Source organism: Eutrigla gurnardus (genome assembly GCF_963514095.1).
Source record: "Eutrigla gurnardus genome assembly, chromosome: 3".
Classification (NCBI taxonomy): Eukaryota; Metazoa; Chordata; class Actinopteri; order Perciformes; family Triglidae; genus Eutrigla; species Eutrigla gurnardus.
This window is the reverse complement of record NC_139917.1, coordinates 593,127-616,577: the sequence shown is the minus strand read 5'-3', so window position 1 is coordinate 616,577 and position 23,451 is coordinate 593,127. Positions and strand designations below refer to the sequence as shown.

At 43.0% G+C, this 23,451-nt stretch overlaps 2 protein-coding genes across 2 annotated transcripts in view; one reads left to right on the top strand and one right to left on the bottom strand.

Moving 5' to 3' along the window:
* ndufs8a (NADH:ubiquinone oxidoreductase core subunit S8a) overlaps positions 1–23,451 on the top strand; it is a 172,637-nt gene that overhangs the window by 125,665 nt on the left and 23,521 nt on the right. The window lies entirely within an intron of this gene.
* LOC311010838 (parapinopsin) lies at positions 522–7,146 on the bottom strand (the record flags this gene model as incomplete). Its single annotated transcript, XM_084005481.1, has 8 exons — positions 522–731; positions 1,244–1,328; positions 2,538–2,696; positions 5,057–5,195; positions 5,789–5,914; positions 6,100–6,163; positions 6,286–6,375; positions 7,141–7,146. 8 exons carry the CDS (start codon positions 7,144–7,146, stop codon positions 522–524), a joined length of 879 nt encoding a protein of 292 aa, XP_083861607.1.

The window sequence follows — 23,451 nt, the reverse complement described above, 5'->3', positions numbered from 1 at the left end:
CTTTAAAATGCCTCGTTTTGTGAGTACAGACCCTATGTGTACTACTGCAGAAGTTTGGTAACATTCCATGCATTATTAGTGGGGTAATTTACGAGATATACATAATGTACCATCGCGCTAGTAATAAGCCAATGGGCTGATAGCCCTATCTTGACCAATGATCAAGATAGAGCCATCGCTAAAAATGCTTCTGAGGGGGTATTTGGCTGGATGTCATGGTGGAAATTACCTAGGGTGCATTTTAAGTACACTCAAAACACTTTTGAATAATCTGGTGCCTGTTTATGCATATTTAATCATGATCTTTTTTTTATGTAGCAAACAGAATATTTATATTTATTTAATTTCAACAAAATACAAGAAAATAAAAAAGGAATGACTTGATGTAGTATATTTTAATAATAACAAAATAGGAGAAATCCTCGAAAAATATGCCAGTAATTGCATACTGAACTCAAATGGAGCTGTTTATGAGCTGTGATATTGTTGTCAGGTGAATAAATGTAGAACCCCTTGCATGTTTAAACGTCGTGTCTAGTGATAGAAATGAGTACGGGCTCTGAAGATGGTTTCCTACTGGTCCACAGCAGGGCCAGGCCCGCTTCCCGGAAGCTATGATGGGAGCAGTAAATAAGAGGGTTCAGACCACAGTCCAGGTATGACATCACTGATGACAGTGTCCTTAACCAATCAGGTGCTGGTGACAGATCCATCCTGCCCAGCAGGATCAGCTGATGCAAAGAAAGAAGCAAAGAGAGTCTATGAGTATGTGTTCAGGTTAGGCCTGTTCGATTAATCTATTTTAAATCGTAATCGCGATTATGTAGTTAGGACGATGTTAAAAACGTGAAAATCGTAAAATCGATTTTTTACTTAAGTTAAAGTTCTGCACTTTATTCATTCATTTTTGTTTAATGGACACACCTTAAGATACATGTGAAAGTGAGGTTGTTCTCTCAATCCCAAAGGGATTGTTTTTTTTTTTTGTTTTTTTTACAAGAGGTCTACAAGAAGATAACATGGAGCAAAGCCAGATGGCAAAAGTTCATTAATTTATATTAATCCCTTGGGGGATTTTTTGTTTAATAAGAGCAAGGTTTGCACTCAAATCCCAATGGGGAAATTATTTGCAAAATGTTCAATAATCGGGCAAAATCAAACAGCCCTAGTTCAGGTTTACGTCTACACACGCTGACACGTGCGTTGTTTGGCTATGCGACTCGTGAGTGAGTGCAGGTGTCACCTCAGACACGACAAAGGGAGCGTAGCAGAGCAGGTAGCAGGCCACCAGCAGAGGGCTCACTGAGGACAGATCGGCCTTGTCGTCACTGAGACAAAGAGGAAACAACGAAGAACCACTCACTAAACGTCATACTGTGCTTCATCGGGGAGCTGTGCCCGGCATGCAGTTTGATGAAGCAAATGTGTACCTTGTGTAATCCCCACGCATCTTTGCATTGACTTCCTACACAAGCAACATTTAAAGAGAGAAGGAACCGTTTTCAAAATTCAGAAGTCCGGTTGGAAACGATCTCAAGAGTTTGTGTCCGACACCGCACTTGGGTTCGCTAATTGTGAGGTCAATGGGATAAACAGTTGTTGAGAATACCAAAGGACAGACAGACAGTCCTTCTATTTTAGCTAGCTTCACATAGAATACTTTTTTGACTTCTCCTTTCTCGGCCTGTTTAGCACAGCATTCTACCGTAGCTATTACAGTACATATTATACATTTCTGTAAGTCTGGGGAGGGATATTGATATGCAAAGTATCGATCTCAATATTGATATTGCAAAAAAGAAGTTAAACCATTCGGTAACAATTGCTTTCCCACTCCACTAGATTAGTTTTTTCTGGTGTGGTCATGGGTAAAATCAGCAGGATTTGCAGGAAATTGATCAAAACGAAGACTGACTCCTTGACTGACGAATACATTTCTGCATAAAACTGAGTGACTTGAACCAAGTGAAAACTTTATCTTATTAGATCAAACAATGTTGACAAACTGCATAATTTGCAGTTGAAAAAGGCAATAAGTCACAATATACTGTATATATACAGTATATATATATATATATATATACAGTATATACTGTATTTATGTCATCGCAAAATGTTTAAAATAGCAATAAGTTCATATTATGACTTAAGTATCGTGGCACCCCTACATTTCTGTATACGAAGGAAGTTCTCATTGCTTATTCAAGGAGAGAGCAGGATTATGTCAGGTGGGTTTTTCATGACATCAGGGAGTAAAGGTCTTGGTAAACCCAACCCCTCCAAACCCCAAGGACCAGAGCTCAGTCTCAATTTTCAGTCTCACCTCAATCAATAGTTTTGTACAAAGTACTAAAAGATTGCCCAAATAGCTTGTTTTTTTCCATTTCAAAATCATATCTGTCAAGGAAAAGCATCATATTCTCTCAATTCAGAAGCTGGAACATCACAATTGTGTTTTTAAATGACTAAAATCTCATCCGACCTGTTTACCAGCTCGTATTGTGTCATTTAAAATGATCGTTTCTCAGGTGTTTTACCTGTGGCAGCTCCAGCCAGTGGCCCTCAGTAGAGAGCAGATGATGATGAGGAGGAAGGGGAGGAATATACAGATGGAGAAAGCACAGAGGATGTAGACCAACATGTCTGAGTAGCTGTTTTCCCAGAAGACAGCACACAGCATCTCTGCGGGGTCGTACCTGAGTAGAGAGAGCACGTGATCGAAGTAGAAACGACATGTAGACCATGGTGCACCAGCTGAAAGCACTAAAGAGTAACTAAACCCCCAAAACGCCTTTCAGCTTAAAACCAATGTGTCTGGTATAGGGATGCAAACAATGAATCGATTAATTGTCGTACCTAATTAATCGATTATTGATTAATTGTCAATAAGAAATTACTCGATTAAGATAAATTAATTGAAATTAATTGCGTTTTGAACCCGTAATTCCCCGCCAGTCCACGTGAGGATGCGCTCGACGCCAGACGTACTTGACGCACATGCCGGAACACAAACGTTCTGTTTTCCCCCGTTGCCATGGCAAGGCATCCCCCTCAGCTGGCGAGTTTGACGGCGCGTATAGCCCCGTTCACATAGGTCGCTTCTCGCCCATCACTCGCTTTCTCGCAGAATTCTAATTGCTGGCAAAAAAATCACTGCTGCCGACGGCTAATTCAAGCGGCAACTCTCTGTGGAACTCTCTGTTGACGTCAACTGTCAATCATCTCTATTCTACATTCCGATTGGTACTCGCTTCACTCGCATTGCAGAAAGTTAAACTGATTTTCTCTCCGTACCCGCCCACATCGCATCGCCTGTCCTGCCCACTAGAACACATTCACATTCATTGACAGTTTTCGCTCAGAGATGGGCTAGTGGCGACGTATGTGAACGAGGCTTCAGTCAAAACCAAAACACCAAGGAAGTCTGAAGAATAGTCACCCACTTTTATGATTCATAATAATAGTCATAATAAACTAATAGTATAGGCTCAGCACTGTGTTATAGTCATTTTTGTTTTCATCTTTTCTTGAATGCTTAAACTCCTCAACCCAATTTAGTATGTCAACATTTGTATCAGTACCAGCAGTTTGTAAGAAATTGGTCAGGAAACGATGTCATATTTAAAATTCACCAAATTGATGCATTAAAATGAAATTATTCAAAATATGATTTGCATTTTTCTTTATATCATAAGGAAGATAGCATTTTATGTTATGTATACAGTAGATGGAACCTATTCAGAGGGAAATTCAGCTTCTCAGAAAAATTGCCGCTTATCAATTAATCGATCATCGATCGATAAGATGAAACAACTATCGATTAATGAATTACTCGATAATTTGCATCCCTAGTCTGGTACTAAGATGTTGTTTGATTCAGGTCCAAAGAGAGAAGCATTAGTGAGTAGACTTACTATTTCAGTTAGCCTGTGTAACGCATAATGCTACATTTACATTGAGGTCATTTAGCAGACGCTTTTGTCCAAAGTGACTTACAATAAGTACATTTGTCAAAAGAAAGAAACAAAGAAACCACAACATATCATTGCCGATAAAGTAAGAGCTAAAAATAGAACAAGTGTTAGATCCTCATCTGAGTAAAGTAGTAGCTGTTCAGTAAACATACATTAAGAACAACAGTGCTATGATCAAAGTGCTATAGGTAAGATTTTTTTTGGGGGGGGGGGGGGGGGGATGGCAAATGACTCTGCTGTCCTGACATTGGTCGGGAGTTCGTTCCACCACTGAGGCGCCAGAACAGAGAAGAGTCTGGACTTTGCTGAGCGACATTTGTTTGATTTCAGCGATGGTGGTAGTAGCCGGCCAGCTGAAGTAGAGGAGCAAAGTGCTCGCATTAGGGCGTGTGGTTTGAAGGTAGATGGGTGCCGTTCCATTGATGGCCTTGAAGGCCAGTGCCATCGTCTTGAATTGGATGCATGCTGCAACAGGGAGCCAGTGGAGGTCACGGAGGAGGGGGGTCACATGGGAGAATTTGGGTAGATTGAAGACAAGGCGTGCTGCAGCATTCTGGATAAGCTGCAATGGTTTAGTCGCCGAGGCCGGGAGTCCAGGAGTCCAGCCATGCTAATCTTTAGCATACACATATCCCAGTCTTGTATGTCAACTCATATTCACAAATGTGTATAAGGGTATAAACTGTGTTTTGTCACTATAACAGACCTTTACTGCATCTACCTTACGATAATCATAATATCACGCATGCTAGCGATTAGCATTTTCACTAGCGATTACCGGTATAAGCTAATTGAAGGGTCATCATGAACAGTAAGTCAAAAAAAGTAAGGTACGGTATGTCTATATGGTAAAAGTAATGCAGACCAAGTCCAGCAGTTCATGTGGTGCTCTTTATGTTCTGTAATTTTAACATGTACTTAGCAAGCCAGCTAACTAGCCAGCCCCTAAACCTGGGGGCATCCACACATTCTTCTCACAGCATCAGAAAGCTCATTGTCACCAGATAATTGGTGTTTCTCCAGGCTTAAGGCACTTGAGTCACAATTATGGGGTTTAGTTACTTTTTAAGTAAACGACATACTTGATCCAGGCGTAGACAACGGGGATGCTCCCAAACATCACCCCCGTCACCCAAGAAGACATGCAAGTTGTTACCATGACAACAAAGAGGGCACTTCTTGTGGAGGCCATGCCAATCAGCTGTTGCACACAGAGGACAGCTGTAAAGGGGGAAAAAAGAAACCCTCAGACTGTCTGCATGAAAGGAATTACGGAATCTACAATAAAGGTACTCATACAGCACTGTTACCATGCCGAATGTTGTAATACTGATGCTAGGATCATGACTAGCTCTGATTCAACAAGACTAGGTGAAACCTTTGTATATGGCTGGACTGTCTGCGGTCAATGTGTTTATTGCAGATCACATTACATACCGTAGTTAAGGCATATTTTAGTAAAATGTTACAAATGCTCTTAAAAGATTCCAACTTTGTACTCGTATCTGAAGTGTTTGCCTGTGAAACCCTGTGTTCACAACCCAGACCTCCTCCCTACTTTCATGGACTTGTTCAAAACTAATCTGTGATTCATCAAGAGCAAACGATACACAACAAAATATTTTCTCTTTTTCCCAAACCACTTTTGAAAACCTGTTTTGGGGGTTAGTTACTCTTTAAGTAGAGATTAAGTAATGAAACAAACAATTAAACATCATTTGGATTCCTGAATCTGAGATTAGCCCTAAACGTAGATGAATGATTATCACTGTGGTTTCAACTGTATCGAGAATGTGTTTGGAGCTGAGCCATACCTATGCTCCCTATAGAGGAGGAGATGAAGGCGAACTTAAGCAGGCTGACCACCTCACACCACGGTGACCTCTGACCTCCAGTCAGCATGGCCAGCAGGGAGCCGGAGATGATGAGGAGGGAGCAGCCTTCACAACACAGTGGTTCATTATTAGAAGTGATGACCTTCTGCACTGAAAGTTACAAACACTGCGACGTGTGTGTAGCGATACTAACGAAAGCATATGAAACGATGAGGCTGGTTGACAGATAGAACAACAAAGTAAATGACAACATGTAATTGTGAACTGCACCAGCATTGGTGTAACTGTACCTAAATCTGACAGGGTGAGACTGACAAAAGGAAGCCAGTAGCGGCAGCTGAACTGACCCCTGCACTGAAAAAAGAAAGTGAACACATTTTGATTTGAGTGATCACATAAAGTTCCATTCATGACAACCATCGTCCATTATGGACTAACATCTCACAGCAACGTAGTGAACAGTGGTGACGCCTTACCGTGACTTTGACCAGCAAAACAAGGCAGTTTCCAACGACTCCCATGACCATCTCCAGTCCCAACACAGCCGTCAGCAGCCACCTCTCGGCCTGGAGAGATGGACGCTCCGCTAACACAGACCCATTAAACCAGACGCTCACTATAAGGTAGGGAGTATGAGGTATTTACATCATCTGAGCAGGTACAAAGAAATACAGCATACCTCGGTATCAACAGAGAAACAACAAAAGATCAAATACATTTAGAAATAGATAGATATTTCAATTATATGTGCACCACAGTAGGCATTTTGAAACAGTGACTCTTCAATTTACAGCTTATGTACAGGATGTTTGCATATTTATGTACAGGATGTTTGCATATTTAATACATATATATATATATATATATATATATATACACATATATACATATATATACACACATATATCTTTATATATATATACATACATGTATACATGTATGTATATATATATATTTACATATATGTGGACAATGTATACAGAGATAATAATAATAACATCAATCTTCTCTTCGGCACTTACTTTTAGGGTGAGCCGTCCGTCCGCAGCCAGCAAAGGTTTCTAGGTGTGATGAGCTCAGATGGAAGTGTCATCGAAAACACTTCCAATTAAAATTCACATGCTCCATTTAACTCAACCAGAATGACCCTGTGTGTGTGTGTGTGTGTGTGTGTGTGTGTGTGTGTGGCATCAGATGCAAATAATATGTTACACAACATGGCATTTACAGGAACATGGAGTTATTTCTCTTTTAAATAACCTGTGCATTTGTATCTAAAGCCAGAGTTCTAACCCATAAACTCTTTGCTGCCTTCGCTGCTTGCATCTAACCTTCATGTGCTGGTTTACACCGATGTCCTTGCAAGAGGTAAAATGTCTCTTTTTAAATCATAATGAATAACCCCCCTGATACTGAGTTAACCTACGGTCCCTGATACAACTCTTTGTCTTTTCTCAGACAGAGTGATGTGGAAAAGCATATGACATGTTATGGAGAGATGGTCCCTGAGACTTGCTCGGTGGCTGTGATACTACGCTTCTTGCAGTCTGTGTTGGACGATGGAAGAGCTGCTTCCACGCTGTGGGTTTATGTGGATGCCATCTCGGCTACACATGCTAGGGTGGATAGCCAGACGGTGGGGTCCCACTATCTGGTCAGGCAGTTTTTAAGGGGAGCCCAGAGGCTTCGGCCGCCTCGGCTCCCTAAGGTGCCATCATGGGATTTGCAACTCGTCCTGAGGGCCTTATGTCTACCCCCATATGAACCACTGAGTCAGGCCGATCTGGGGTCACTATCCATGAAAACGGCATTCCTTCTTGCCATTTCATCTGCAAAACAGGTGGGGGAGCTACATGCCTTGTCGGTAAGCCAGACGTGTATGCGCTGGCATGCTGATGGGTCAGGAGTTGTTCTCTGCCCAAATCCGTCCTTCCTACCCAAACGCTTGTCTCCCCTTTATGTGAACCAATCAATTGAATTGGCTGCTTTCCATCCCCTAGGCTCACGAGGGGATGCAGAACTGTTGTCAGACCCGCTGTGCCCAGTGCGTGCGCTTAAGGCATATGTGGTGGCAACAACCAGCTTGCGTCTGTTACGGAGGCTACAGTACAGGGGCTGCACTGTCTAAACGACGACTATCACACTGGACTGTGGAAGTTACATTTGTAATGAATGTCATGTATGCTAAAGGTGATTCAGCATCGGCAATAACTGTGTGCGTTATTTAGCCAAACGTAAAATCGCTCGCTCGTGATTTGTGAGAGCATGTTGCCCTTTGATTAGTTTTAGTTTTAGTAAAGACAAAAACAGCTTCATACAAAATATTAAAACCTGTCATGTTTCAATCCATAACGTTTACAGAGGGTCGCCGTTTCGCGGGCGTTACGTTACAACGCACAACACAGTTCTAGCGAGGAGATCGATCATTTTGATTTGATTAGGTAATCAGTAGCCTACTATAAAACCACTGACTGTCACATATCACAGCAATGACGGGGATGCACAGTAAAACTGGGAAAATAACAAATACAGTAGCAGTAATTAGTCCAAACATAACTGTTGTGTGCGTGTGATAAATATTTTCTGATTTTATATTTGTTATACTTATTAGCTACATGGCCCTACAGTGTAACATAATATAAGGATAACCAGAGCTTTTCCCATCTTGACTATTGCAGGCAAGAGTAGCTGGAGAGAGCAGAACGATGAAAAGGAAAGCAAAAGTGGGGATATTGACAGGTTTTTTAGAAAAATGAAGGAGAAGGTAGAGAACTGGAGAGACCAGGAGGGTCAGAGCAGGAGATGGCCACAGAAGGCGATGAAGAAATAAGTGAAGGAGAAGAGGATGTAAGAGATGAAGAGGAGGCTGCTTTAGATTCAGAAAGTGGGACAGAGGCAGGGAGTGACCACCAGGCAGATGAAGATGACAGCGAAGGTCCTAGGCCTACAGCAATTCCCCCTGGACCACAAGGTATGTTTTTATTCTCCTTCCATATAAATTGCAGTAAAATAACATGTTTTCAGTTAGTGACTATTTTCTGTAGCATATGTTATAGGGTTAGATATTAAAAAGATGTACTATTACTATACTATAAGTATTTTTGTGTTTGTTTTGTTAAATCCATTTACATTTGGGGATTCTTGCATTCCGTCCTCCCATGCCACCTTGCCAAGACCTCTTGCCACCGCTTTTCCACCCCATGTAGAATTTTCTAGATCCACCACTGGATGAATGTTATGAGAAAATGAATCACTGAAACATATACTGTCGGCCATGTAGCTCTATTCTGATCCAGAGATCCGACTGTGGAAGTTTTGTATTTTTATATGATATTTTAATTGATAAATCTGTGCCCGCAGAGTTGGAGGTAAAACAGATTTTGATCGTGTCTTTAGGAGCAGTGAGAACTTTGCCAGTGAAAGAGTGGAGATAAGAGGAAGACATTTACATGGATGGATAGGGAAGAGGAGGTAATCATGATTAGGAATAGGAAATGGTTATATGAATAGGACACTTCACATTGTAGGGAATATCCAACTTTGCGATTAGGTACCTGAACCTAGCTGCAGGATATGTGTAGCATAGAGAAAGGACATGCTGGAATAATGAGTGTGTTTGAGGAAGAAATGAGAGATTAGCCAACAGGAGCAGGAGTAAAGCATGAAGTCTGGTGAAAGTGGACAAGGCAAAGGTTGGTATCCAGACGTAGGAAGTGACAAAGTGAAAATACTTCAGTACAAATACTTTGTTACTGTACTTAAATAGAATGCTTTTTAAAATATGAATTAAGTATCTGTACTTTACTTGATTTCTTATTTTTCTGGCAACTTTTTACTTTTACTTCCTACATTTTAAAACAAGTATCTGTACATTCTACTAACATTTTTTAAACCAGGCTTGTTATTTTAGTTTTAATGCAGTTGAGGGGAATTATAGATTATTATTTTTCTTATTAATATGACGCGAGGTTCTGCCTCATATCGGACATTCTGGGCAGTGTAGGAGAAAAATACAGAAGGTGGCAGTAATGAGGCACAAAAGCATGAAAGCTGCCGTTACACCTCGAAGAAGAAGAAGAAGACTTTCAAGTAACTTTATTTAAACACCATTCCAAGAAACCCCTAAATACTTATTTCACATGATAAATAGATAATCTCACAAAACACTATAAAACAACCATCATTCTAAAAATGTAAAACCAAAGAGCCATCCTCCCCCAGTGAGCACAATACCTACCTAACAGCCCACACAGCTTTAAAACCATCCAGGTTTTTGGTTAGTCTGAAATATGTGTGTTCTACCCTCAGACGGCCCGCCACTAAACCCCTCAGACAGCGTACTGGGTCTGTCCAGCCTTTCCCAAGCAATTTGTTTTTTTGGTTTTTCCAGATCGCTAGTTTGACACTTGCAAAAATTAAATTGATTAAAACCAAAGTTTGCCTTTTCTTGGGTTTGTATTTTGGTCCAAAGACAAAGAGGGGAACAGAGAAAACCTCTCCCAAACCCCAAACCCACTCCTGCAGCATTTTAAATACATCTACCAATCAGGGACAGGACACCACCAGGTGGTCTAAAGTCTCTGTTAGTGAGCAGAAAGGACAACCCTCCCCAGTGCATGGGTCAAAGTGAGCTCTGTGTCTGTTCGTAGCTATCGCTCCATGTATAATCCTCCACTGGATGTCAGCCATCCATTTCTCTACGGGAGGCTTATACAGGACCCGCCAGCTACCATTAGGGGAAAAGTCTGAGCCTAAAAACTCGGTCCACTTTGACTCTCTGACTCCTGCAAGAAGAGAAGAGAGTACCTTCACACAGAGTACAGCTGTTTACTTGTACAGGAGCTGAATGTTCCCAGTGCTGGAGTTAATACGGTTAAAACAAGGCCTCTCTCCATTCCCCCACCTCACATTCAAGGGGGGGAAGACATACTCAGGTCCTCGAATCCACTGGTCAGCCAAACTTCGGCTCTGTGCAAAAGTCCGAAGTGGTGCCGACAGAGATTGCCACACTCCATTCACCAGGTTCTGCAGCACTCTGGTTGACCGTATGCCCGTCACTTCAGCCAGACTTTCAATTGATATCTTCGTAAGATGGCCCAGTTTCAATACTCCCGTCTCAATGAAAGCTGTTTTTAGGGTGGTTGAAGAGAAGACAGTATCAGACAGGAAATCATTGTCGAAGAGAGGTTCTTCAAACAGCCACATCCCAGGCCTGGGGTCAGGTCGTCGAGTAAAGCTTAGAGTCCTCCAGGCATCGATGACAGAGCTGTAAAATGGTGTAAGACCAGTAAGACTGCACAAAGGGGACCTCATCAGGAAAAGTTGTTTATCGTAGCCGAGCCACCCGGCCCTCCAGAGCAGTAACCGGGCCACAGCAGACCAGCAGAGAGAACTGCTATACAGCAGCCGCTGAGCTGCTTGCAGTCTAAACGCAGCAGTCCTGGAGGTGATGTCTAGGAGGCCCTGCCCCCCCTAGACATCACCTCCAGCAGGTACAGGACCAACACTCGCAGCCAGTGATGACCCGACCAAAAGAACTCTATGAGGAACCTCTGCAGTTGTTTCAAAAGGACTTGCAAGGGGTTAGCACTTGTAGCCTGTGCCACAGGGATTAGGCAACCAGGTTATTAACAATCAGAGCCCTTCCCCTGTAGAACAGCTGGGGTAGCAACCATTTCCATTTAGACAACTTGGCTTGCACCTTCCCCAGCACCCCCTCCCAGTTCTGCACCTTTACTCCTTTACTTCCCAGATACATTCCTAGGACCTTTAGGCCTCTTTTTCCCAACTTAAGGTTTCCAGGAAGAGTGGGTGTCCACTGACCAACCAAAACAGCCTCACTATTCTCCCAGTTAACCCTGGCTGAAGCAGCTTTCTCGTATAAATCAAGACCATCTTTTAACTCCTGGATGTCTTCCTGACCCTGGACAAGGACATTTATATCATCAGCATATGCTGATACAACCACGGGGGGGCTGTGAACCAGTTCAGGCAAAACCAGGCCTCTCAGTCGGCTCCTAAGCCTACACAAAAGCGGCTCTATGGCCATACTGTACAATTGATCTGAGATAGGGCAGCCCTGTCTGATCCCTCTTTTAATTGATACAGGTCTGCTCAACCGTCCCCCAACCTTTACAACACAACATGCATCACTGTACAACAACTTCACCCAGGACAAAAAGTGCTCCCCAACACCAAAGGCCTGCAGTGTGGCAAGTAGAAAAGAGTGATCCACACCATTGAACGCCTTCTCGATAGAAATTATACCCACATTAATGTTGTAAAGTTTGCAAACTTCAAAAATGTCTCATTAAAAACACATTGTCCTGTATTGATCTACCAGGAACACAATACAACTGATCAGTACCAATAAATAATTCCATATAAACCTTCAGTCTGTTAGCTAAAACTTTTGACAAAATCTTATAGTCCGTACATAAGAGAGCTACAGGTCTCCAGTTCCTTAACAGGGTCAGATCCCCTTTCTTGGATAACAGAGAGATCACAGCATGCCTGCAGGATGCTGGAAGAGTTCCTCTCTCAAAAGACTCCTTAAAAACGTCCAGCAGGTCATGTTCAAGAAAACTCCAAAAATGTTTGAAAAGGTCTGTAGGTAGGCCGTCCATGCCTGGAGCCTTTCCTGAAGCCATTTGTGTCACTGCAGAGGTCAGCTCCTCCAAAGAGATGTCAGAGCTCAGGGTGTCCCGTTCTCCTGGACCCAGCTGTGGAAGACCTTGAAGAAGTTCATTAGTGGCATCGACATCACAATCTTCTGCCCTGAACAGGTCTGAGTAGAAAGACATTGCATGCCTCCTCATCTCAGCAGAGTCAGAGGTCACATTCCCATCAGGCAGGCGGAGACACACCATCTACTTCCTTTGGCCCACAGACCTCTCCAGATTGAACAAGGAGGTTGGTGCATCTATGTCCCTTAGAGTAGTGAACCGTGCTCGGACCAGAGCTCCTTTAGCTTTCTCTTGCAGAAACAAGTTTAGCTGCTGCCTTTTGAGGAGTAACTGTTCAGTATTTTCAGCAGACATACTCTCTAGCTCTCTGATTTCTGACTCTAACTGCTCCATAGCCCCTCTAATATTTGCAGTGGAGTAGGACATGCAAAGCTAACAGAACGCCCTAATTTGACCCTTTCCAACCAAGGAGGGAAAAGACTCTTTCTTGAATCTTCAATTAGCCCAAAACAAGTGGAAGTTTTCACAGAAATAAATTCATGTAAAAGTTTAATGTTAAAATGCCAGGACCTAGGTTTCCCAGTAGGAGATAAAACCAATTCTACTAAAATCAAATGATGGTCTGTTAAATCAGTTAGACCAGACAGTTAGCTGCACGAGTTATGAAAGAAGCAGACACGTAAAATCTGTCTAATTTGGCTGCACTAATCCTACCATCTGATATTTTCACCCAGGTGAACTGTTTAGCTGAAGGATGTTTCATTCTCCACACATCAACTAAACTAGCCTCCTTTTGAGAGGCTGAGACAGAAAGGAGGACAATTGAGGATGGAGCTCCTGTCCTGTCCTGTCTGAAGTGACGTCAGTGCAACAGTTCCAATCCCCCACCCATTATAAAACACTCCCCCTGATCACAGCTATCTAAGCTGTCTTTTAACAACTTAAAACCAGACAAACGTTCAGGACCATAATTGGGTGCATAAATATTAATAAAAGTAAAGATAAAACTTTCTATTTCTGCCTTGACCATCAGAACTCTGCCTGCTATGATCTCTGTTCTGGATAAAATATTCACATAAGTGAGGGAGAGAATAAAACAGCAACTCCAGCACTGAGATTAGAGCCATGGCTGAGTACATACTGACCCCCCCACCATATTCCCCAGTCTGTCTCATTCAGTCTATCACTGTGCATTTCCTGTAAAAAAAAAAATAACATCTACACAGCTCTGGGCCCTCATTTATAAAACTGTGCGTAGGATCCTTACTAAAAGTGTACGTACGGCAAAAAGCCAAAGTTTGCGTGCGCCAAAAAAAAATCCGATTTATAAAACTGTGCGCACGCAAGCTGTACGCAATGTTTCCTTTATAAATCACAGGATCACCTACAAGTGTGCGTACCTGAGTCCCGCCCTGTACACGCCCACATTTTACTATGTTAATGAGCCGGCATGCAATCGTTTCCGTGTGGTGAATCACGGCGACAGGTCAGGAAAAAGCAAAGAAACGTAACTTTTCAGAAACGGAGAAAGAGACACTTGTTGGGGAGGTGGGGCCCGGACAATAATTTAATTTAGTGGCCACAGCAGCGGGATCACGAAGAAAAAGACGCAGTGCGAGTGACAACACATTGCTGCTGCAGTCAACGGCGTCAGCTGGACGGAGCGGACGGTGATCTGAAGGTAAATGACATCTTTCCGCTCCTAACATGGATTTAATGTATTGCTAGAGTATTTGAGGAAGTTTGATTTTGATGTGACTTTGACGGGGATTGTGTCCGAAAAGGAGGGAGACACAGACGCGACTGAGACCAGAGGTATAAGGGTGAATAGATTTTAAACTTTTATTGTATAAAACAAAACGTTAAATCGTTTCTGTCCTTCCAGAGTCTGCAGCGTTGGGCTCAGAGGAGGGTGACGGTGAGGAGGGTGATGTGAGGAGGGTGAAGGTGACGGGCCCTCGGCACAGCGTCCGGGTCCGGCGCAAAGCAGCAGCGCACCCCGGACGAATGGCACATCAAGCGGTCGGGTGCTCATTGATGCCGTCCTGCAACTTCAGCGAGACACAATCACCGCCATCAACAACGTTGCAGATGAGCTACGGCAAACGCGCACTGTGATTAATAAAATAATACGTTTACAATGAACATTGATTGTTGTCTTCCTTATCTTACAAACGCAGCATGACATCCTCACGGATTCTTGCGCCCTGTTGATACCCCTCCAGTCGGGCACGGGGCCGTGGCTCGGGCTCATCATGCTGGGGCAGAATCTACCACCTTTGCCGGGTGGTAGATTCTGCCTCCTGAAGTTCGGTAAAGTTGCGCTCTCCACGCTCCACGACTGAGCGCGCACGAGCGTGGCACTCATTATAGCGCATTTCCTCTGCGCTCTGGTGGTTTAAAAACGAGGATAAAGTGTAACAATTATACGATGGCTTAATGGCTGTATGTATGTGTGTTGATGATATGCACATAAATAAGGAGAATATTTAGTTATTCCAGCTGTGTTCTACAGTGATCTAATGGAAGGTAGCCTATTACATGCAATTGGGCCGTCTCCTCCTCCTGCGGTGACAGCGCTGATTCAATATTTCAAAATGATTTTGATTTAAGATACAAGTCAGATTTTAAAAGAAGGTGTTAATATGAAAAAAACTATCACTCATTAAAAGCGTCAAAAACATTGCTGGAGTTCATCATGATAACGCAGATCTAACGTATGATATGGAGTATAATTAAATGTGTGCGAGTCATCAAAAACATATAGTTCTTCTCAGGTTTACTGCTGATTCCCTTCCAGTCTCCAGAATGTGCGTACCTGTACGCATGCCTCAGAGTTTGCTTACGGGTACGCACACTTTCCCGTCAAGTTTGGTTTTTATAGATCACAACATTTGCGTGGAAAGTGGCGTACGCACGTTTCCAGCCCCGTTTTGTGCATACGCAAGCTTTATAAATGAGGGCCCTGGGGCCTCATGTACTAAGAATTGCGTGGATTTCCTACTGAAAAATGTCGTACGCTAGAATCCAGAAACTGTCGTACGCACAAAAAAAATCAGGGGCCTCATGTATCAATGTTGCGTACGCACAAAAACGTGGCGTACGTAATTTTTCACGCCAACATTCAGATGTATCAAAAGTGAAATGAGCGTGGAAATGTGCGGTGTCCCACGGCAGCTTCATGGCTGGCGTACGCACGTTTCTACAGCTATTGTTCCTTTGGCGACACTCTGAGGTGATGCTGGGAAACTGTTTATTATGTGAAAACAATTAGTCCTCAGAGTAATGTGCACATCAGAGACACATTAATGGACAATTAACACACACGTGTTTGCAATCATATGGATGGATATAAAAGCATGCGCAAAGTGATGAAAAAATGGCATTAACAATGGCAGCCTTGGCCTTGTTAGAAGACATCGCAAACGGTAACATCAGACGTGAGAGGGTGTTTAGAAAACGGGAGGATATGTTAGCAAATGACGACAACTGGCTCATGAGTCGTTTAAGGTTGCCGAGGCCAGTGTTACTGGAGCTGTGCGCAGAGCTGCGGCCGGCCCTAGAAAGAAACACAGCCAGGAGCCAGGGGTTGTCCGTGCCCACACAGGTGCTGACCACTCTGGGGTTTCTGGCAACAGGAGCCTTCCAGAGGGAACTGGCCGATCGGTCAGGAGTGTGCCAGTCCACTCTGAGCCGAGCCATGCCAGCTGTGTGGGACGGGATCAGAATGTCATCCAAGTACATCAAATTCCCATACAATGCTGTTGAACAGGCCAACATTAAAGCGCAATTTGCAGCAAGAGCCGGTTTCCCTAATGTAATCGGAGCTATTGACTGCACACATGTTGCTATAAAAGCGCCATCACAGGATGAATTTGTTTTTGTCAACAGGAAACATTTTCATTCAATAAATGTTCAAATAATGTGATGCGCAAATGCAGCTCACCAACATCGTGGCAAGGTGGCCTGGTTCAACGCATGACTCGTTCATTCTTACTAATAGCATGGTTGGTAACAGGCTGGAGGCTGGCACGGTGCGCGATGGGTGGCAGTTCTCGGTGAGTAAATGTATCCGTTTAATTGCGCCCCGAATGTAAACCAGCACGATGCCCATTTGGGCACGTGCATTCAAATATGTGCATTTGTTTTTCCCTGGTGAAAATAGAGCGGTAGAGCTATCTAACAAGCCCTTTATTGTCTCCTTGTGTTCAGTATTTGTGTCGATAAATGCGTGCGTAAAGTTGGAAATGTCACACTGCAGTAGCCACGGCGCACTTCTGCAGTCATTAATATATATAATAATATAATATATTATATATTAATATCCTCCTGTCCCCCCGCCCGGTGCGGTCACGCTTCGGCGGTGGGCCGAAATCCTCCGCTTCACCTCCACCTTCACGGACCCTTTCTTTTTTATTTCAGGGAGTGTGCGCTGCTCCGACCCCACAGGGTTCACTGCCTCACACACACGCTCTCACTCACATTTCTTTTTTTTTGTGTTAATGCCTGATGAGAGGCTACCAAATAATACTGGTCTTCGAGTCTCGACTTCGTTTAAGAGCGTTTCGAGCTCAGACTCGGTGAAGTTGCGCTTCTTCCCTTTACTCATTTTGTAGATCTGATGGTGCAGAGAGGGGAATCCCCGGTGCAGGCCCTATTTAAATTCATTTGCATATTTAAATGGAGGCGTGGACAGGGAGGAGTTTAGCACTTCCACATGTGTGCTTAATTCCACGTTGATTGGGATGTACAAAGGAAAAGTGCTTGGATCCATGTGTACGCACACTTTGATACATCTGATTTTTTTTGTGCGTACGACAGTTTCTGGATTCTAGCGTACGCCATGTTTCAGTAGGAAATCCACGCAATTCTTAGTACATGAGGCCCCAGATGTATCAAAGTGTGCGTACACATGGATCCAAGCACTTTTCCTTTGTACATCCCAATCAACGTGGAATTAAGCGCACATGTGGAAGTGCTAAACTCCTCCCTGTCCACGCCTCCATTTAAATATGCAAATGAATTTAAATAGGGCCTGCACCGGGGATTCCCCTCTCTGCACCATCAGATCTACAAAATGAAAAAGGGAAGAAGCGCAACTTCACCGAGTCTGAGCTCGAAACGCTCTTAAACGAAGTCGAGACTCGAAGAACAGTATTATTTGGTAGCCTCTCATCAGGCATTAACACAAAAAAAAAGAAATGTGAGTGGGAGCGTGTGTGTGAGGCAGTGAACACTGTGGGGTCGGAGCAGCGCACACTCCCTGAAATAAAAAAGAAATGGTCCGACGTGAAGGTGGAGGTGAAGAGGAGGATTTCGGCCCACCGCCGAAGCGTGACCGCAACGGGCGGGGGGACAGGAGGATATTAATATATTATATATTATATTATCATATATATTAATGACTGCAGAAGTGCGCCGTGGCTACAGTGTGTGACATTTCCAACTTTACGCACGTGTTTATCGACACAAATACTGAACACAAGGAGACAATAAAGGGCTTAGATAGCTCTGCAGCTCTATTTTCACCAGGGAAAAACAAATGCACATATTTGAATGCACGTGCCCAAATGGGCATTGTGCTGGTTTACATTCGGGGCGCAATTAAACGGATACATTTACTCACCGAGAAGCCACCCATCGCGCACCGTGCCAGCCTCCAGCCTGTTACCAACCATGCTATTAGTAAGAATGAACGAGTCATGCGTTGAACCAGGCCACCTTGCCACGATGTTGGTGAGCTGCATTTGCGCATCACATATTATTTGAACATTTATTGAATGAAAATGTTTCCTGTTGACAAAAACAAATTCATCCTGTGATGGCGCTTTTATAGCAACATGTGTGCAGTCAATAGCTCCGATTACATTAGGGAAACCGGCTCTTGCTGCAAATTGCGCTTTAATGTTGGCCTGTTCAACAGCATTGTATGGGAATTTGATGTACCTGGATGACATTCTGATCCCGTCCCACACAGCTGGCATGGCTCGGCTCAGAGTGGACTGGCACACTCCTGACCGGTCGGCCAGTTCCCTCTGGAAGGCTCCTGTTGCCAGAAACCCCAGGGACAACCCCTGGCTCCTGGCTGTGTTTCTTTCTAGGGCCGGCCGCAGCTCTGCGCACAGCTCCAGTAACACTGGCCTCGGCAACCTAAAACGACTCATGAGCCAGTTGTCGTCATTTGCTAACATATCCTCCCGTTTTCTAAACACCCTCTCACGTCTGATGTTACCGTTTGCGATGTCTTCTAACAAGGCCAAGGCTGCCATTGTTAATGCCATCACTTTGCGCATGCTTTTATATCCATCCATATGATTGCAAACACGTGTGTGTTAATTGTCCATTAATGTGTCTCTGATGTGCACATTACTCTGAGGACTAATTGTTTTCACATAATTAACAGTTTCCCAGCATCACCTCAGAGTGTCGCCAAAGGAACAATAGCTGTAGAAACGTGCGTACGCCAGCCATGAAGCTGCCGTGGGACACCGCACATTTCCACGCTCATTTCACTTTTGATACATCTGAACGTTGGTGTGGAAAATTACGTACGCCATGTTTTTGTGCGTACGCAACATTGATACATGAGGCCCCTGGTCTTTTAAAAACACTGCGAGCGCTTTATTCATGTGGGAGGTGTTATAAGAAGTTTGTATGACCTCATGTCTTAAAGTTTTCTTTGTTCAGGTTACAGCTTTATGTGTTGAACTGTCAGTGACGCATTATCTCCTGTGCCTTTAAAAGACTCAAGTCACAACCTCTGTAGCATCCTCATACGTTGTTGCATTGTAACTGCTCCTCTTGTACAAGATTAAAGTCAGACGTCGACTTTACTTATGTCTCTGATCTCCTCCTTGGGTGAATTTATTCGATTACGGACAAATTCTTTTAACAGGAGGCATAGAGGATGTTTCCGTGGCCTATCTGCTCTCCAGCAGCCAGCAACACCTGCTCCACGGTGAAGCTGTGTGGTGGCACCAGCCTCACTCCCTGTCTCAGTGACACAGGTGGCGTCTCAGAGGACGCCATCCTCGCCACGAGGCACGAAAACACACAAAAAACACTAAACAGACTTTATCCAATAAACTAACTAATATGACAAACAATAATCATACAATAAGAAACAGTAAGAAAAGAAAAAACGTGTAGTTTTGAAAGATCCTCCTTGCTCTTCGCCAACAAACCTCCACCACAGAAGAAGAAGAAGATTTTTTATTTTTTTTATTTTTAACAATACTTTATTTACAATTGGTTCAGCAACAAGCAAACGGTTTTACAACCAACTCATCAGTTAATCAGAGGAATGATGCAAATTCAATCTCTGTGCCGTTCACCTGGCACAACAGCTCCTCATGAGCCCACTGCTGCTTGAATACATCTATGTTCCCTGTGAGCCTGTTGAAGCAGAACTCCAGCCTAAGTCTGGCCTTTACGTTGTACACTCTTAGAAATAAAAGTGCTAAGTAGAACCATATAAGGTTCTTCGGCTTGTCCTCATAGGAGAACCCTTTTTGGCTCCAGGTAGAACCTTTTATAAAGGTTCCACCTGGAACCCTTTTGGAAGGTTCTACCGAGAACCCCACATAAAGGGTTATACCTAGAACTGTGTGTGTAAGGTTCCACCCAGAACCCCCCATGAGAGGTTCTACAAGAACCCATGCAGGGAGTTCCACTAAGAACCCTTTCATATTTCAAGGGTTACGTCTAGAACCCACAAAGGGAGTTCCACTAAGAACCCTTTCGTTTTTCAAGGGTTTTATCTAGAACCCACACAGGGAGTTCCACTAAGAACCCTTTCGTATTTCAAGGGTTTCATCTAGAACCCACACAAGGAGTTCCTCTAAGAACCCTTTTATATTTCAAGGGTTTCATCTAGAACCCACACAGGGAGTTTCACTAAGAACCCTTTTATATTTCAAGGGTTTCATCTAGAACCCAGACAGGGAGTTCCACTAAGAACCCTTTCATGTTTCAAGGGTTTCATCTAGACCTCACACAGGGGGTTCTAAAAACATCCCTTTTCAAAGGTTTTCACAAATAACTGTCTTGTCCTCTGAGGGTTCTATAAAGAACCATATTGTATTCTACAGATCAGTTTAGTTCATATTATATTGTGGTCATTTATCATGTTGACATTGAACAAACATTGAAAACATTTTAATGAGAAAAACATTTATTTAAAGGTAGTCCAACAGAACAGGCTGTGTAGGTCCCGGGGGAGAACAGGTCAAAAGTCAGCATAGGTCCAGTGGAATCAGCAACATGACAGGCCAGACACACCATGCTGTCCTCAATCGTGGATTTGTGTAATCTCCAGCAATGGTGACATGGCAGAAAGTGGAGACAAAAAAAAGAGTTTTAGTTCCATCAATCCAAGGCATTTACTGTGCCTTATTGTAAGCTATCTACAATCAATAAAATAATGCATGGTCCAATGAAAGGAATCAGAGTACATACTGTACGTAGTAATTGTGACAGTGGAACAGAATCATGAGAAAGTGAGGGAACCCCACAAAGTTTTAACATTGATTTAAATAATGTTAAAATACTTTTCAGTGTTATGTAACAAGTACTCACAATGTTACGTATTGTAACAATAATGGGAATCTCGGCAAAACCCTCTTTTTCAAGCCAATGGCACACTTCGGCTTTCGTCCAAGCTGTGTAAGTCATTTCTACAAGAAAACAAACAAACAAGCAAACGAACAAAACATAACAAGAAACAAATGCTTAGTCCAACTTTCACCATGAAAGTCCTCAGCTAGGGTCGAGCATGCTGAAATAAGATATTATTATTATTATATTATTCTCTGAAGTTTCTTCTGTTCTCTCTCTCTTCTGTTCTTCTTGTTCTGTTCTGTTCACAGTAATCACTATTGGTATGTCACACCTGGTTTGTAGAGGGTGAAGACCAGACTATATGGTTATATTGTCTGTCACTAATCCACACATCACCTCAGTAGGCATTAACATGGTCACTCTGCATCAACCAGGCCTTAAACTCACAACTTCAAACTGTATCTCTAGATCACGTGACTTGTAACAAACTTTCAAAAGCCTTTGTCCAGTGAGTAGTATAGCTCACTTAGATGCCCCAGAAAGAGGGGTTATATCCTTGCTGTAGGGCCCCAGGGTTCAATTCCCCTGGCTGCTTCTTTGCTGTGTGTCATTTCCTCCTGAAGAAGGGAGTAGTGTAACTAAACTTTAAAAAATAAACCCAATTATAGCTGCTGCTCAGCGATGGGTCGGGTCCGGACTATTTTTGGCAAATTTAGGCAATTCTTCGCAACAAACAGGAGAATAGGAAGGCAAGACAGTTGACATTGTAATGTTCATTTTGCACCAGTTGAGGCTGAAATCCACAATTTCTGGAAACAAAGACCATTGTCTATCGCACTGAGCTAATTGGCAAGTGGCAACTCAACTGTGGATTCACAAATTGAGTAAGCCATTCACTGTCGTGCAGGCAGATTTGAAACCACTGGGGGAAAAAATCAGTTTTTGAGGTAAAATTCTGATATGTTTTTGTCAAACATCATCAGTGTTGGGCAAGTTACTTCAAAAGCGTAATGTATTATTTATTACTTGTTACTGTCATTTCAAAGTAATTAGTTACATTACAATATTACTGTCTTTGAATTGTAAGGCATTACACTACTTTTACATTACTTTTGCATTACTTTTCGCCAAAATAAAAGGAAATATGGATTTTTTGTTCTCAATAGATCTTCTTGTGTTCAATGCAGCTCATTACACAGCAGGATGTGATGTTTTTCGCTTCAAAATAAAAGAACGAAAAACGGAAAATGACTCGTATCCCGTTATTCGTTTAAAAAACTGAAAACAAGAAACTGAAAATGACTCGTTAACTGATATTAGATATTGTGTTCATGAATGGGATTCGGGGATGAAATAACAGGGCCATTTTTCATTCCAGATTTGCCGTTCGTCTTTTTTAATGACCTTGAAGGCGCTGTATGCTGCGAAATTACCTGAAAGCCTACCTGAGACATTTAGGGGAGCTCTAAAACACTGTTCATTAACGCTCTGACAGCGTCTGACGCTCGCGTTTTGAAATAAACCTACTGTTTTAAACTCGCACCAAAAGCGTTATGACGCGGACATAAAAGCGGTTCAAAACCGACGGGGAGAATCGGAGCCTCCGGCTTTGCCACCGCCCCTCAGCTGTTGATCCTCGGTGTGACTGCGCTCTGACCGACCGGGAGCCGCTCCGTGAGTCGGTGTCCAGCTCATGGAGCCTGCTAACAACAGCGCTTAATTAACATAGTGTAGAGTTACACGGACCGGCTTTCACACTTTTCCAAAAGTGGAGTGTATGCCCATCTCCCGATCGCGAATGTAGAGTCAATTGATTTCGGGTTTAAAATGCATTGTAGCGCGCGTTACTGAGATTTGTACCGAGTAAAATATTACCAGGTTTTTTTTTGTAATGCCTTACATTACCACGTTACAGCAAAACGTAATGCATTACAGTAATGCATTACTTTTGTAACGCGTTACTCCCAACACTGAACATCATCTACCATGACTCTAAAATTTTGTACATTTGTTTCACAAAGACTACCAGGTATTTTGATGTATTACCATTATCACCCTTGCTGGGGCTTGAACCCACATCATCTGGCACCAAGAACCAGCTCCTAGTCAACTGTGCTAATTGTCTGGAAGTGCAATCAGCAAGGTATGATATCTGTCAACATGGGAATTGAACCTGCGACCCAAAAACAGAAGTTACACATTATACAGACAGAGCTAAACAGACACATGATCAGCTCTCTCTGTCTGACCACTGACATGAAGGAGCTGTCAACCTGGCTGTGCAAGTGAGTCAGAGGAGTCCCTGAGCTACACATTCTGCTGGATAGCTCAGTGGGTAATGGTACAGACTTTAGATTTGGAGGGTGGGGGTTAATCCCAGTCACAGCTAATCTTTGC